The sequence below is a fragment of the Lichenostomus cassidix genome, chromosome 11 (assembly GCF_008360975.1).
Source record: "Lichenostomus cassidix isolate B80296 chromosome 11, HeHo_3.0, whole genome shotgun sequence".
NCBI lineage: Eukaryota > Metazoa > Chordata > Aves > Passeriformes > Meliphagidae > Lichenostomus > Lichenostomus cassidix.
In genome coordinates this window covers 7,407,185-7,421,203 of record NC_139492.1, presented here as the reverse complement: position 1 = coordinate 7,421,203, position 14,019 = coordinate 7,407,185, and the positions used below count along the sequence as shown (strand labels likewise).

The 14,019-nt window shown below is 52.2% G+C and overlaps 2 protein-coding genes across 12 annotated transcripts in view; both read left to right on the top strand.

Moving 5' to 3' along the window:
- The first annotated feature begins 9 nt into the window (after window positions 1–9).
- SLC38A7 (solute carrier family 38 member 7) lies at window positions 10–7,603 on the top strand. 2 transcript variants are annotated; one of them, XM_085071681.1, is made up of 12 exons: window positions 24–116; window positions 990–1,097; window positions 1,252–1,687; window positions 1,916–2,114; window positions 2,202–2,346; window positions 3,057–3,155; window positions 3,891–3,948; window positions 4,295–4,409; window positions 4,632–4,779; window positions 4,864–5,063; window positions 5,328–5,382; window positions 5,476–7,603. In XM_085071681.1, the coding sequence occupies exons 3-12, from the start codon at window positions 1,391–1,393 to the stop codon at window positions 5,576–5,578; spliced, it is 1,419 nt and encodes a 472-aa protein (XP_084927807.1). In that variant the 5' UTR covers window positions 24–116; window positions 990–1,097; window positions 1,252–1,390; the 3' UTR covers window positions 5,579–7,603. The 2 variants fall into 2 exon arrangements, with proteins under 2 accessions (XP_084927805.1, XP_084927807.1); XM_085071679.1 differs by lacking the exon at window positions 990–1,097 and having other exon boundaries at window positions 10–116.
- A 951-nt stretch (window positions 7,604–8,554) lies between these two features.
- The window catches only part of CNOT1 (CCR4-NOT transcription complex subunit 1), a 56,639-nt gene continuing 51,174 nt past the window's right edge, over window positions 8,555–14,019 (top strand). For 8 of the 10 annotated variants that reach the window (XM_085071676.1, XM_085071671.1, XM_085071677.1 and 5 more), the window contains exon 1: window positions 8,555–8,711. The gene's annotated coding sequence lies outside the window, so the exon portion shown is untranslated. Of the gene's footprint in view, window positions 8,712–8,829; window positions 8,994–9,057; window positions 9,212–14,019 lie in introns of those variants that run through there. The other 2 variants (XM_085071668.1, XM_085071667.1) reach the window with 2 other exon arrangements.

The following is a 14,019-nucleotide window of genomic DNA, read 5'->3' as shown; positions in this document are numbered from 1 at the left end:
GAGGCCGGACTACAACCCCCGGCGTGCAGCGGGCAGGGCGGAGCCGCCGCCGCGCCGCCGCTGCCGCCGAGCCCGGCCGGGGCCGAAGGCAGCTGAGCAGAGCGAGCTCGTACCTGGTGAGTGGGGCCGGGGTACGGACCTACCGGGGGCACACACGCGGGGAGCCCAGCGACCCGATGGGGCAGCGTCGCGTTCCCCAGGGCATCCCCTGCGAACGCGGGTGACCGTCACCGGCTCCGGGCCTTGCTCCTCCGGGCGGGGGGCGCCGCAGGGGCCCGCGGGTCTGTCGAGTCACCCTCGGAGAAGCGCCTGCTCTTGGGGTTTCTGGTTGTCAGAGTGTGGTGGCTTTGCCTGGAGGGAAAGGACACCCTTCAGCATCCTCCTCCATGCCATAGTGGAAGCATCGACCCCCTGCAGCATCCTCGGCCGGGTGGGAACTGCAGCACACGCGGACCCACCGGCCTGGCCCCTCCACACTCCTACCCACGAGGCAGAGGGCAGCCCTTCCTCTCCTTCCCCAGGAATCTTTACAGAGGATTCATAGCACAAGCACAGAGTTTAAATAGCCCAGAAGCCAGGAGTGAGCTGAGGAGGAAGAGTCTCCGTAGATGTTTTCTAGATTTCCTTGGAAAGAAATTTCTCGTGGCCGTGTAGATTCCTACAAAATCCTGCCAGGTTTTTGAGGGTCGATCTCGTCCAGCTTGGAGGCACTGTGGTGAGATTTGGACCTTCCAACCCCCAAGGGCTCCACCAGATCTTCAAAAGCTCTTGAGACATCATCTCCTGCTGGTAGTCACGCTGGGGGTGCACTGGAAGGGGCTAGTCCTGCTTTTCCTGTTGACAGGGTGTTTCTGCCACACACGGGTCATTCCTGTTGAGCTCAGCCTTGCCCTTTACTCAGGAGCATGTGCACAGCAGCTCTTGCAGAGCTTGCAGGAATTGGGGTTGAAAATCAGGAAGTGATCCATTTCGCTGGGTCTTGTTCCCAGAGAAAGTCGAGTCCTGCTGTGAGGCTGCAGCTCCTCAGCCCCACAGCCAGGGCTCAGTCCCCCATCTGACAGCAGTGGTGTCCTCTCCACGGATTTGAGGGACAAGAGGTGAGTTCTCCTGCTATATTTCTGCTACTGGATGTGTGTGTGCTGTGTGCTCCCAGGCTAAGACCCAGGGAACTCATTTCCCCTATGCCCAGGTTGTTCCTTGTTAACATAATTTAACAAACACATAACAGTGACCTTCTTTATCCCCTTGTAGGAGTAGGGAAGTGCCTGACTCCGTGTTGCTGCATCCCAGCCTGTTCGCTCCCCTCCCTGCCTGATGGAACCAGCACTGGCTGAGGACCCCCCTCGAGGTGCCTGGCTGAGCCTGGCGCAGGACCACTAGTGGGACGTGGATGGTGGTGTGTGCCACCCGAGGAGGGATAATGGCTCAGGGCACTGGGAGCATCAACAGTGACTACAAGGATTGGGAGTGGAGCGACGATGCGGGCGAACGGGCCAGGCTCCTGCAGAGCCCTAGTGTGGAGACGGTGCCCAAAAATGCAGACAGCCAAGGAAATGGTGTGGGGGCCACGTCGGCTCTGGGAGCTGTCTTCATTGTGGTCAACGCTGCCCTCGGGGCTGGGCTGCTCAACTTCCCTGCTGCCTTCAGCATGGCTGGCGGTGTGGCTGCAGGCATCGCCCTACAGATGGTGAGACAGTAGGGAAGGGATAGTCCCCTGCCCTGTCCTGGGAGGGTGCATGGGAGGGATATGTGGTACCCCAGAAAGGGCTTTGGGAGGACTGTTCGGGAAGAAGCTCTTTGGGGTGAGGTGCGCTAGAGATGCTCGGTGTGTTCAAGGGTGGCTGCCTGGGCTGGCTCTGGGGACCTTCCCATATTGTTGGCTCAGTGTTCCCTCCCTGTCTCTCCCCCATCCCAGTGCATGTTGATCTTCATCATCGGAGGCTTGGTCATCCTGGCGTACTGCTCGCAGGCCAGCAACGAGCGCACCTACCAGGAGGTTGTGTGGGCTGTCTGTGGGAAGGTGCCTGGTGTGCTGTGTGAGGTGGCCATCGCTGTCTACACCTTTGGCACCTGCATCGCCTTCCTCATCATCATTGGAGACCAGGAGGACAAGAGTAAGTGTGTCCCACGGAGCAAATAATAACCAGTTGTTGTCCCTTCAGCTGGAAGGGCCAACCTGACCATCTTGGTTGTCCCCACAGTCATTGCTGCTCTGGTGAAGGAGCCTGAGGAAGCTGGAAGCAGCTGCTGGTACACAGACCGCAAGTTCACCATCAGCATCACCGCCTTCCTCCTCATCCTGCCCCTCTCAATCCCCAAGGAGATCGGCTTCCAAAAATATGCCAGGTGGGTGGGGAGAGCCCTCTGGGGCTGGGAGTTGGGGTGGGCCAGTCAGCACCCATCTAGCACAGTTGCAGGGGACAGGGACTGAAAATGCTGTGGTTCTAGTGCAATATCTGCCCACTCACCTTCTGCTTCCCCATGCCTCAGTTTCCCCATCTGGGAAGCAGAGGAGCTTCTGAGCAACGTGCAGCCACAGTCTGGTACTTCAGGGCTTGTGTCCCTCCCTTCTGCGCATTGGAGGAAGCAGGGAGAACTGCTTTCAACTGCATTGTCTCCTGTCTTTGGAGTTGGCAATCCAGCAGAAAGGAGAGCCAGTAAGTGTCCCTAGGCTAGGTGGTCTGCAGGCCAGCCCCGCTCCACCAAGCATCTTGATGTGACCTGGCTGCTGGAGCAGCCAGGGGCACCAAGGAGTGTCACTGCTTCAACACTCGCTTTTTTCTCCAGCCCAAAACCCAAGTCTAGCAGGTTCGCTGCTCACAGAAGCACTGGATAACTCCCAAATGCAACAGAACTGTGTTGGCATCTGCTTGGGGAAAAGGGGTTGACATTTCCTGGCATATTCCCATGGGAAAGGAGAGCAAAAATGGGTCTGATAGGCAGGAGGGGGTTAGCCTGGGCTGTGCAGGGGGGAAGTTGGGGATGGAGATGCTGAGAGGAGACCCTCCATGAAGTGGGGAGGCAGACCACTGATGGCCTCCTATCCCTCTCAACAGCTCCCTCAGTGTGATTGGCACATGGTATGTCACAGCAGTCATCATCATCAAGTACATCTGGCCTGACAAGGAGCTGGTGCCTGTGGAGATCCCCACCAGGTGAGAGCAAGGGACATGAGACTGATGGTGGCCATCACAGCATGGCAGAGCCAGGCAGGGGGGTGGGAACAAGGGCTGCAAAGGCTGGGGACGAATGTTTCACGAGTGTCATCCCTGGTCCTGGGGACTCTGCATGTTGCTGCCAGAAACTCCCAAGTGGCTGCATCTCTGCATGTTTCAGAGGAGCAGATGGTGAAGAAAAGGAAAAGGACCTCTTAAAGGTCCCCATGGCTCCATCACAGGTTTTGTTGAGCACTGATTGGCTTTTATCTCTGATACATCCAGGCCCTGGATTCCCTGTTCAGTGCTTTTGCTCACCCAGCAACAAGGGCTGTGTCTGTACTTGGATGATTTTGGTTATTTCCTTGGCCAGCACAGCCACTGTGGCTTATTCTGTTCCTCACAGTGTGGGGATATTTCTGCATCCAGTGCAGGAATTTTATGGCAGAGCAAAGGTCAGACCAGTTTTCTGCACTGCCTAACTAGATCCTTATTTTTTACTGATATTTTTACTTTTGTATGCTCAGGTTTGGCTGGTTCTGTCTCAATGAAAGGCCTTGGTCTTCAGGGAGTACCAGGTCCCAGGAAGCCTCATTCCATGCTATGGCATCATCTTGGGTGGGGGGATGCAGTAACAGCAAAGACACTGAGCACTCCCAGCTCATCGTCCTCTGGGGCCCTGGATAGGGGGCACAGGGGTCCTGGTCTGACTGGTGGCTGTTTCTCTCCTGCCAGTCCCTCCACCTGGACAGCTGTCTTCAATGCCATGCCTACCATCTGCTTTGGGTTCCAGGTAAGGCCATGAGCTTGGCAATCCCCTTCCACCCTGTGGTTGCTTGGGTGGGAGACTAAAGCCCTGCCCGTGTTATCAGCTGAGTGATCAGCTAAAACTCTGCCCATGTGCTCAGTGCACAGCTTTGTGAAGAGGCTGAAGCCTTTTTAATATCTTACCACTTCTGGATGGAGATGGACCCATTTTACCCCTGCTAGGAAGTACAGGGCAGCCTATCCAATGCCTTTTTCTTCTCCAGTGACAGACTGGGGGGGATCATGATATCACAACAAACGTGGGATATCAGGAGTGGGATTCCATGTGGTTCAGCCCATCATGTATCCTCACTCTCTCTGTGTCCTGGCAGTGCCATGTGAGCAGCGTGCCCGTCTTTAACAGCATGAAGCAGCCAGAGGTGAAGACCTGGGGTGCAGTGGTGACAGCAGCCATGGTGATTGCTCTCTTTGTCTACACAGGCACTGGTAAGTGAGGAGACACTGAGTGTCGCGCAGTCCTTGGCACAGTCCTGTGAGCTTCAGGAGGGCAGGGACCCTCTGGTCAGCAAGGGTCAGAGTGAGAAGAGAGGGAGTCCATTGAACCCCCTCTGCAATGTGCCCTGTGCCACATCCATCCTAGTCTGGTCCTTCAAACAGATGTTCAGGAGACTTGTCCCTGTCCCCTGCTGACTGCTCCCTTCCTGGCAGGTGTCTGTGGCTTTCTAACCTTTGGAGCTGGCGTGGAGCAGGATGTCTTGATGTCCTACCCCTCCAATGACATCCCTGTTGCCCTTGCCCGGGCTTTCATCATCCTCTGTGTGCTGACGTCCTACCCCATCCTGCACTTCTGTGGCCGGTGAGCACTGGGAGAAGGATGGGGCTGGTGTGGGAAGGAGGAGCAGCACAAGGAAACCCTTCTATCCTGGGTCTGTGCCCACAGGGCTGTCTTGGAGGGTCTCTGGCTCCGCTACACTGGGGTAACAGTGGAGGAGGATGTGGTTCGGGAGCGGAGGAGACGCCTGCTTCAGACTATCAGCTGGTTCCTCCTGACCCTCCTCCTGGCTCTTTTCATCCCTGACATTGGCAAAGTCATCTCTGTCATTGGGGGCTTGGCTGCCTGCTTCATCTTTGTCTTCCCAGGTAGGGCATCCTGGGATGCTCAGGGGCTGACAGAGGTCTCATGGCCTTGTGTCTCGAAGAGGGAGGGGGCAGGATGGAAACACAGGAACCATGAGATATTTGAGTAGGACAAAAAAGTGGTGTGAGCCCAGTCAGCAGCCCAGCTATTTTGGCTGGACTCTGTGCTGTGTAATGGGGAATGCAACTCCCTGTTTTGTGGAGTGTCTGTTCAGTCCCCAGGGGACAGTACTTACCTGGTTCTAATTTACCTCCCCTGCCTTTCAGGACTCTGCCTGATCCAAGCCAAGCTCTCAGAGATCCAAGAAACCAGGGCAATCAGGTAACCGGAATGTGCCTCCCCTCTCCCTGCTTCCCCTGTGGATATTGGGGTGAAGGACCCCTCTGAATGTGCCCTGTCCTTCTGCATCCACAGCTGGTGGGCCCAGGTCAGCTATGGGGTGTTCATGGTCACCCTTGGAGCATTCATCTTTGGACAGACCACTGCCAACGCCATCTTTGTGGATCTCACAGCCTGACTCCTCCAGGCTGGACTGCACTGCTGCTGCTGAGGGGATGGAGATTTCCCCTAGGACCAAAGGGAAGTGGGAAGAAAACACCTTGGCGTGTTGGGAAGATGCAAGAGGACCGTTGTGTCTTGGCTGAACAAGCCCTGTGGTGGTTTGTATTTCATTGTCTTAAGGCACCAGGCAGTCAGGCTTCTCTCAGCCTTGGCTCCAGTGAAGCCAGAACAACACTACAAGGGGACCTGTCATCCAGGGCAAGCCCTTTCTGCCCCTTGGGGAAGACATCACTCCCTTAGACATCACTACGGGGTCATGGTTGGGGTTTGCAAAGCCATGCTGCTCTCATCCATGTACCCATGTGCTGGTGGAGCTCCTCTCCACAGCTAAAACTCCTTCTCCCAGCTTTGGAGGGAGAAAGATTGTTCTGCATAAAGGGAAATAGTAATCATGTTTATCAGACAGGGGGACAACCCTGTAGTCATCTTCTGTGTCAATGTTTGGTTTGAACTCTGCTTTCCTGCCAGTCTCCTGCCCCTGCTCTCACATCTCCCTCTACCTGGGCTGCACTCTGTGTTACAAAGGCCTTCTGGCCTGTTTGGGTTTACTTTTTGAGGATCAAGGTGACCCTGGGGTAGGGACATGCCAGTGCAAAGTTTTCCCTGCCAGGGGTTGCTCACTCAGTAGAGAAGCTGCTATGACTGCAACCTACTGAAGATACTACAATAGAGCAAAGCTCTTCTCCAGATTTACAATCCCGTTCTTCCAGGTGTCCAGCAAATGGGACTGGGCCAGGTTTTAAGGAATGCTTTTGGGATAAAGCAGTCAGTATTAATTTATTTTGTTCTCTTGGTCATTTACAACTGTATGGCTGGTGTTGCTCTGGGCTGTCCCTCTGTTGCCTGTCTGGATGATAGTTTCATTCCTGCTTTTGCTGGAATTAAATGTCCAGCTGTTCAACTGGGTTGAACAGTTCCCCCAGCTGCAGATTCAGTTGGGGGTGTTAAAACTCAACAGCAAAATTTTCTTGTTCTGTCTTTGAGCTTCTTTTTATCTTGTTTGGCTTCTAAAACCCTTGGAGAAGGAGGAATTCAGGTGTACCTATTGATGCATCTGTGACAAAGGTTCAGCCCAGATTTGTGCAAAAACTGGCCCTGCCCCTCCTGCATCTTGGAAGCAGCACAGGCTGTTGCGGTGAGGAGAGCCATGGCATGTGCTCCTGTACTTCTCATCGTGGCTCTCTCCCTCTGCAACCAGAGGCTGCAGGAAGGGCGGCAGCACGTGGGTGCTTCCCCACGTGAAAACACTTGGTCTTTTCTTACTAATGGTGTGTGTAAATGGGGACGTCCCCATTGCTGCTTGGGACAGGGAGACCCAGATGGAGAAGGAGGAAGAAAAGCCCCAAGCACAGCAGGAATGTTCAAGGGATGCTGTAAAGGGACAGATCCTTCCTGCCTCTCCCAAGGGATCTCCAGCATCTGTGCCCTCATCTTTTGACAAAACCAGGCCCCATTAAACCCCCACTTGTATGGCACCAGCTATGTCCCGAGCCCCTTTGCCAAGCTTCTGCCTGCGAGCAGGTGCTGGGCTCAGGAGACCCTCTGGCATAAAGAAGATGTCCAGCTGTCCTGGATGTGGGGAGCACAGAACCAGCTCTCATGTAGCCCAGCAGAGATGCTCAGCAGATGCCAATGCCAAAATACCTTCCAGTGCCCACCCTGCACCAAAATGAGAGGGTGTGATACCTGGTGGGTCTTGTGGCCCTGGCTTTCCTGAAGGTGTGCTTCGGTCCCTTGGCCGAAGTGGAGGAGGACACAATGTCCCATGTCTTCGGTTGTCACCTGAATACACCTGGGCTCCCTCAGGGCCCCCGCAGAGTCCGTGCGGCTGAGGGCAGGGCAGGTCCGAGGTGCTGTGGGCTGTTCCTGTTTGCCTTACTGCTCCCCTGACTGTTTACAAACACTGGCCTTTTAACATGTATTTTGTACATGCAGAAAGTGGAGGGAACTCAAATCAATAAAAGTGACGTTGTGATGCGTGCGCCAGGCCAGCACGAAGTGGTTTCTGTGGGAGATGCTCCCGGGTGGGATACAGGGATGAAGCCATATCCTGAAATGCCATGCTAGCTCTCCGAGCTTTGGGATGGATGGCGTGGAGCTGGGAGGTCCCACCGCCTTCCTCAGGCCCTCATGCACCGGGGTATTCTCGCTCCCAGGGCAGGGGAATGCCAGGGCAGGCTCTGTAGGCCCCGGTGTGGCAAACCAGGGTCGCCCCGGGGCTGGCAGGCGGGTGTGGTGTGACTGAGACAGGCGGGAAGGGGCTGAAGGGAGTTTCCTCTCCGGAACTGAGTCCAGCGAGCCGGGAGGGTGCAAACGGAGGGAGGATTTGGGTGGAGGGAGAAAACGGTCCCTGAAGCATGCAGGGCCCGCGCCGGGCGCTCCACAGGACCAGCACCCGCCATGTTGTGGGGGAGCAGCGCCTGGGCCGTACCAAGGCAGCGCCAAGCGGGGAGGCTCCAGTGCCTGGGCCCGTACCACGGCGCTGAGCGGGGGGAAAACCGTTCCTGGGGCTGTACCATCGTCGGGGGGGGAAGTAAAGCGGAGCGAGGGAACAGGGAGGGCTGCACCACTCGGAGGGGGGGGGGCGCCCCCCCCGCCATGACTCCGCGCGCCCTTTGGCACTGCCCGCCACTTCCCCTTCCCGCCCCGCCCCGCGCGGCGCCTCGCGCTCATTGGCCGGCCTCGGCAGGGCGGGTTGGCCGCCGGCGCGCACGCGCAGACCGGGAGGGGTACGGAGCTCTGATTGGCTGAGAGAGTAGGAAGGACTTCTGCCCCTCCCGGCCAGTGGCGCGCGGCTCTCACTCCGCGCGGAGGGCGGCGGGACGCCCTCCCCTGGTTTGCCCGGCTCTGATTGGCCAGCTCTCACGCGGCCCCGCGCTCTGATTGGGCGACAGCCCCACGGCGGGGGCGCGGCAGCTCCGCGCGCATCCCGCCCCTCCGCCCCCCCCGCGCCCCCCCCGCGAGAGGACGGGGGAGGGGAAAGGCCGCGGCGCGAGCGCGCGACCCCATCCGCCATTTTGTATCGGAACGGCGGCGGCGCGAGAGAAGCGCGCGAGCGGCACCGGCCAGGCCCTCACGACACCGCCGAGGTGGGAGCGGCGCCCGCCCCGTCCCGGGGAGGGGGGGCTCTGGGTGGCTGCGGGGGCACTGCGGGCTCCGGGGCGCCGGCACTCGCCGTGGGGACGGCGCCGGAGGCGGCGAGGCCAGGCCGGCTTGCGCTGGGGGCAGCGGGGCCGGCTGAGGCACCCGCCCGGCCGGGCCGCTCTCCGGTGTGCGCGAGAGGCAGCGGTGGGGCCCGCGGCCCTCTCTCCCCGCGCTGCCCGGTCCTGCGGCCGCCTCTGAGCGCCCGAGCGAGCTCCGCAGGGTCCGAGGTGGGAGCCACGGGCGCTCTCGGTTCTCTGGCGGGGGGAGGCGGCGGGGAAGCCGCCAGCTCTTGAGCTGTGCTGATTTCTACTCCCTGGCTTGTGTAACGCCGCTGCTGACAGGTGGAGCTCTGAGGACTCCGGGCCGGGCCTGCCCCGGGCCGGGCTCGGCGGCCTCCGGAGGAGATCGGTGGTGTGGTGTCTTGCCCACAGAAATTACCGAAAAAGTGAGCTGTAGTAAATAATCCGGTGACATAACCTTCTTGCAGACCACACGGGAGAAATCCTTCTCAGTGCTGTCCTCCAGTTAAGAACACGCTGCCCAGTAAAATGGACTTGTATAATTCTTAACTAGAAATAGCAACAGTTGGGTGTTTTGACAGATACTGTATCTCTACAACAGCTCCTTTACAATAGTTTTCTAATTTGGATTAGTACCATTTGCTCCTTAGACAAGAAGGCCAGTGAGTATTCGTGTTTTAGTTTCAACAACCAGCAAATAATTGGGACTGTATTTACAACAGAAGCGAGATAATCCCGAAAATACAGCATCGGTCTGCTGGTACATCATGAGCTCAGATTGTTTCTGAGTCCCACTTGTTGCAAGGAAGCATGGCAGCTGCTCTCAGAAACTTTTTTTTGAGCAGGTAACAAAACAGGTATGACTGACAAGTCATTCTTAGTGTACCCAACTGAAGTGTTTCCTGTTTCTAGGGTAACTACTTTGGCGTTGGCTAAAATTATAGGCAGGGTGAGTCCAAGTGGGGTGACTTTCCTATAAACAGGAAACATTGGTAATAGACTGGTTTGTCCTTTCCAGTCTTCTTGTCTTGATTTTTTTCAACTCTTGCTTTTGAGTTCGCTCTTAACTGTGGATGCTGTTGGCCTGGTGTCTCTAAACCAAATTCACAGACAGTTTGTTGCCTATCAGTGTCTTCTCTTCAGAAAAATACCTTATCCTGTTTATCCTATATCGTGTTCCTGGGTATTTAATTAATTTTAGTTTATGCTGAAATGGCCACTCCTGGTGTTCAGTTGAGTAAGTGGAAGAGAAACTGTACAAACATAACTTTGGAATAGAGGACAGTAATGTTTTCTGTCCCCATAATGGGACATAACTAAATCGTTTTGGGAATTGTTATCACTGAGAGTCATGGTTGAGGCCATCACTATTTTAGCTAGATTTCTCTTTTGTTCCATAAACATCACTGATACTGCAGTTTTTCTTTGAGTTTTGAAAGAGCATTTAGCTGTTTTAAAACTTTTTAGATGGTAAGAAAACATGAAGCGTTTGAGAACAGGCCCCTCCTTTTCTTACCTCCAGAATAAACTTTATTTTGCAGTGTTTATCTAAAGGAGAATTGGGAAGTGAGAGTTTCTTGGTGGCTGGTTTTTTTTTTAAAGTCCAGTTTACATGTGAAAATGCTTGAAGCAGCCATGTCATGTTTGATGCATGTCTCACATATTTGAGGTGGGTTCCAAACTGCAGCTTAACTGGCCTAAGTGTACAGGAGCAGCATAGGTGCTTAGCTCAGCCACACTCAGTAAACTAAAGTTACTGTGTCTGCTCATCTTCCTGACTTCGATTTGACTGGAACTGGGTGCAGCTTTCCAGTGTATGGAATGTTCAGGTGGCTTTTTTATTTCTAAACATCTGAATTTGAACTGGTTAAACGAATTAGGAGCTTATTTTATTGCTAACATGACTTCCGTGGTAGGGTTTTTTCCTTAGGTGATTTCAAAGTGGTAGACATCCTGAAATATATAGTATAATTAAAAGTCACCCTTCTCCCTTGGATTGCTCCCAGTGTGGGGCTTCAGAGAGGTGTGCTGCTCCTCTGTGTGTTCTGTTTGTTCATGGGTTTGAGAAGAGGGCAGGGACTGTTCTGAAGAGCAGATTTAGCAGTGGTCCCTTTAGCACGTTTTATGTGATGTTTTTTGACAGGAGTTTAGAACCTAGGCAGCAAACATTACTGTCTGTGTCACTTGAGCTATTTTATCCTCCACATGCGGCACATGTGCCCTAAAATCACACAGCTCTTGAAATCCAGTGGGAATAGTTACTTCTACAAACTTCTGAAAAAAGATCCAAAGTTAAAATAATTTTGAAATTCCATTTTTTTGTGAGGCTGTTTCTGAATTTGTGGAAGACATCAGGTTTGTCAACTTCAGCATCAAGGCTTAGTAACTCCTAGTGATTTCTAGTTAGTAGGGAGTGTCTTTGTCCCACCTGATGGGTGGTTTCATATTGGCTCTCTGTTTTGTGATTCTTGGATTCTTGCCTAAAATTGTATTGCATTTATGTTATAATAATCCAACAGAATTCTGCTTTTGAAAAAAATCTACTGAAATAGATGCTTAATGTTTTTTGCTGCTGGCCTGTTGTTTTCCTTAGGAAGAGTTCAGGGTGTGTAATGCTGTAGATTTTGGTAAATATATTTTACCTCTTAAAAATGGCCTGTGTTGCACAATATAAAATAGTAATATGGTAAGAGCTCCTGAGTCCTGTGCCAGGTATCTTAATCCATTACTGTATCATAGGATCTGTGACTGAAAGTAGCTAGTTTTGACAGTTAATCTAAATTTATTTTTTTTATAAACTCCCTGTAGCAGGGAGTTTATAAAAACTTGTCTGAACCTGGCATATTTGTCCCGTGGACTGAAAGCTTCTTGAATTGTTGAGGCCAGTGTAGGGAGATTCATTCCCACTAAGGATATATGGATCTAAAAATAAAGTCTGCTTCGCATAGCATTCATAGCTTTCTTAATCAGTGCTGTAGTAATTGAATTTTAGCCTTGCACTGAATGATCAGAGAAGTACCTGTGCAGTTTTGCTTTCCAGGCAAGGCTCCCTTGGTTACTGTGTACTCACCTAAGTTAGGTTGCACTGTTTGAACCTCTGAAGTGCTGTTGATGTTGTGTCTGTGGGAGCTGTCAGGGTTTGCTGCGTGTCAGCATACAGGCGGCGCAAACCATATGTTTAGAACATAAGTAGGAAGCTGTTTCCTGAGCTATTGTGTTCTGTCCTTGACTCTCCGTGTTTGCTCAGGCTCTTCCTTGAGAGGCTTCCTTGAAAGGGAAAATCCCATTTTGCCTCCAGCTTGGATTCACCAGTGGCACTGCCAGATTTTGCAGTTGCAGGGTGGCAAAGCTTGTTTTGCTTCCATGCAATCAAAGCATTCCCTGCTTTTTTGGGAGACAACAGAGATGCTAATAGGAGGGTGGGATGGTCAGTGTCCATGCTCTGCAGGGTGTTTGTATGGCTGCAGGGAGGCTTGAGCCCAGCTTCAGAACCTAGTGCTAAAACCCCTGGTTTTTAGGTGGAGTAGGTGTGTTTGCTGTTCCATTTGTATTGGTGTGAGGAAAAATACCCAGAGAAATGGGGTTTTTCTTCCTAGGGGCCTGAAAGGCAAACTCTGAAATTCTGTTATTGCCTTAAAAATGGTCAAGTAAAGTTTTGGATTATGTCCTGTTCTTGAATCCTGAGTTCAAACAGCCTGTGAGTTCTGCAGGCTGGTTGCTGTAATCTTGTGCTCTGATGAGACCGAACTGCTCTTGCTGACTGCTAGTTTTGGTAGGTGCAAGTACTGTGCCAAGGTCTGTGTGCTTGAGTTTTAACAAATGCTTTTCTGAGGCTTTATACTGGTCATATATGTTAAACCTCGTCAGTAAGATTGTGTTGGAAGGAGTGTACTTGCCAAGCCCAGTGACATTTTCTAGATTATTCTAAAAGAGAAATTTAAAGATTATTGAAAAAAATTTTTAAAAACCCAAACAAACCAGGTAGTATACTACTGAGAAGTCTTTTTTAACTTTTGTGCCAGTCCTCCCTTCTACGAAGGTGTTCCACAAACAGTGGCCTTTTAAACCTTTATATGTAAAGGTAGTGAATTCTAGCTAGTCAGATGTACTAAAAAGAAATCGAAGTTTTGTGTAATTCTTCTTGCTGCAGTTTTAGACATGCCCTGAAATTCTTTCAGAGGCCAACGGCCTTGTCATTGAAGAATGCTTTCCAAATTAGTGCTTGAAAATTTGTTCTTCCTGAGATGTAAGTTTTATTGCATAAGAAGGACCTTGCGTAGCTTCTTTGAGTAGGCAGGGTTTTCTATGGCATAAGGAAAGTCTGGAAATTGGTGGATTTGACCTTTCTTACAAACAATTTACCCATATATTTATGTAATATAATAAACTTTTTCAAAGAGCAGAATGATATTCATTGCCTCTGATAGGATTTGTTGCTTCTGATGGTTTGAAGTGTAGGCAGATGTTAAATAAGGTATAGCTCCAAGTGTAAGCAAGTGAAAACCTTTGTATAAAGGGAGATGGGAAGAAGAGTTCTAATTGTACCCAGCACAGATTTTCAGCTTCCTGTGTGCTGCTGCTGTTGGGTCCTCGCAGAGGGAGGGCCGACATGCCGAGCTGTGCTGCTGCAGGAATTGTTCCCTGGACTGGTTTACCCTCAGTTCCGCGTGCCAGGCAAACACATCACCCGAGCCATCCATCTCCATGATGAGGCAGAAATTGTGTACTGGTGGTTTTGGCCGTGAAGCCAAGACAGCAAAGCAGTAGTTTTTATTCTGAAAAAGGGATCTTCAGACTCTTGGCATGAAGCCTAGTAACCTTTGTGTTTTGATCAGGTAGAGCTTCCAAGCAGTGACTCTCCAGCTTGATTCTACCTCTGGTAATGTACAGTGCTGCTTCTTGGAGCAGCTTAGAGGTTCCTTGGAGACTCCTCACTGTTTGATATGCAGGACTTACTTTGGGATGCAATTTTGTCACATTGGCAATCTGTAACTTAACAGATGAGATGTCAAGTGCTGAGTTTTGTGTTGTCATAGAAATTTATTAAGCTGGCAAGCTCTGCTGTTGTAGCTCACTGGAAAGCTGTTTTAGTGTAAGCCAAATGTTAGGGTTAGTTTATTGCAGTTCTTTGTGTGTTGCTCATTCACAATTGCTTGTTTTGGTGTGCAGGGTTGCGGCAATACTGCTTGGATGCACTGAGGCAAAATATTGCAGAGATGGTAAAAGTACGTTA

Bases quoted from the DNA above. Each gene is read 5' to 3' on its own strand.
- SLC38A7 (XM_085071679.1), top strand. From the start codon at position 1,391: ATGGTGGTGTGTGCCACCCGAGGAGGGATAATGGCTCAGGGCACTGGG. The intron at 3,156-3,890 runs GTGAGAGCAAGG...CTCTCCTGCCAG, and splicing joins CCTGTGGAGATCCCCACCAG to TCCCTCCACCTGGACAGCTG. The intron at 3,949-4,294 runs GTAAGGCCATGA...GTGTCCTGGCAG, and splicing joins CCATCTGCTTTGGGTTCCAG to TGCCATGTGAGCAGCGTGCC.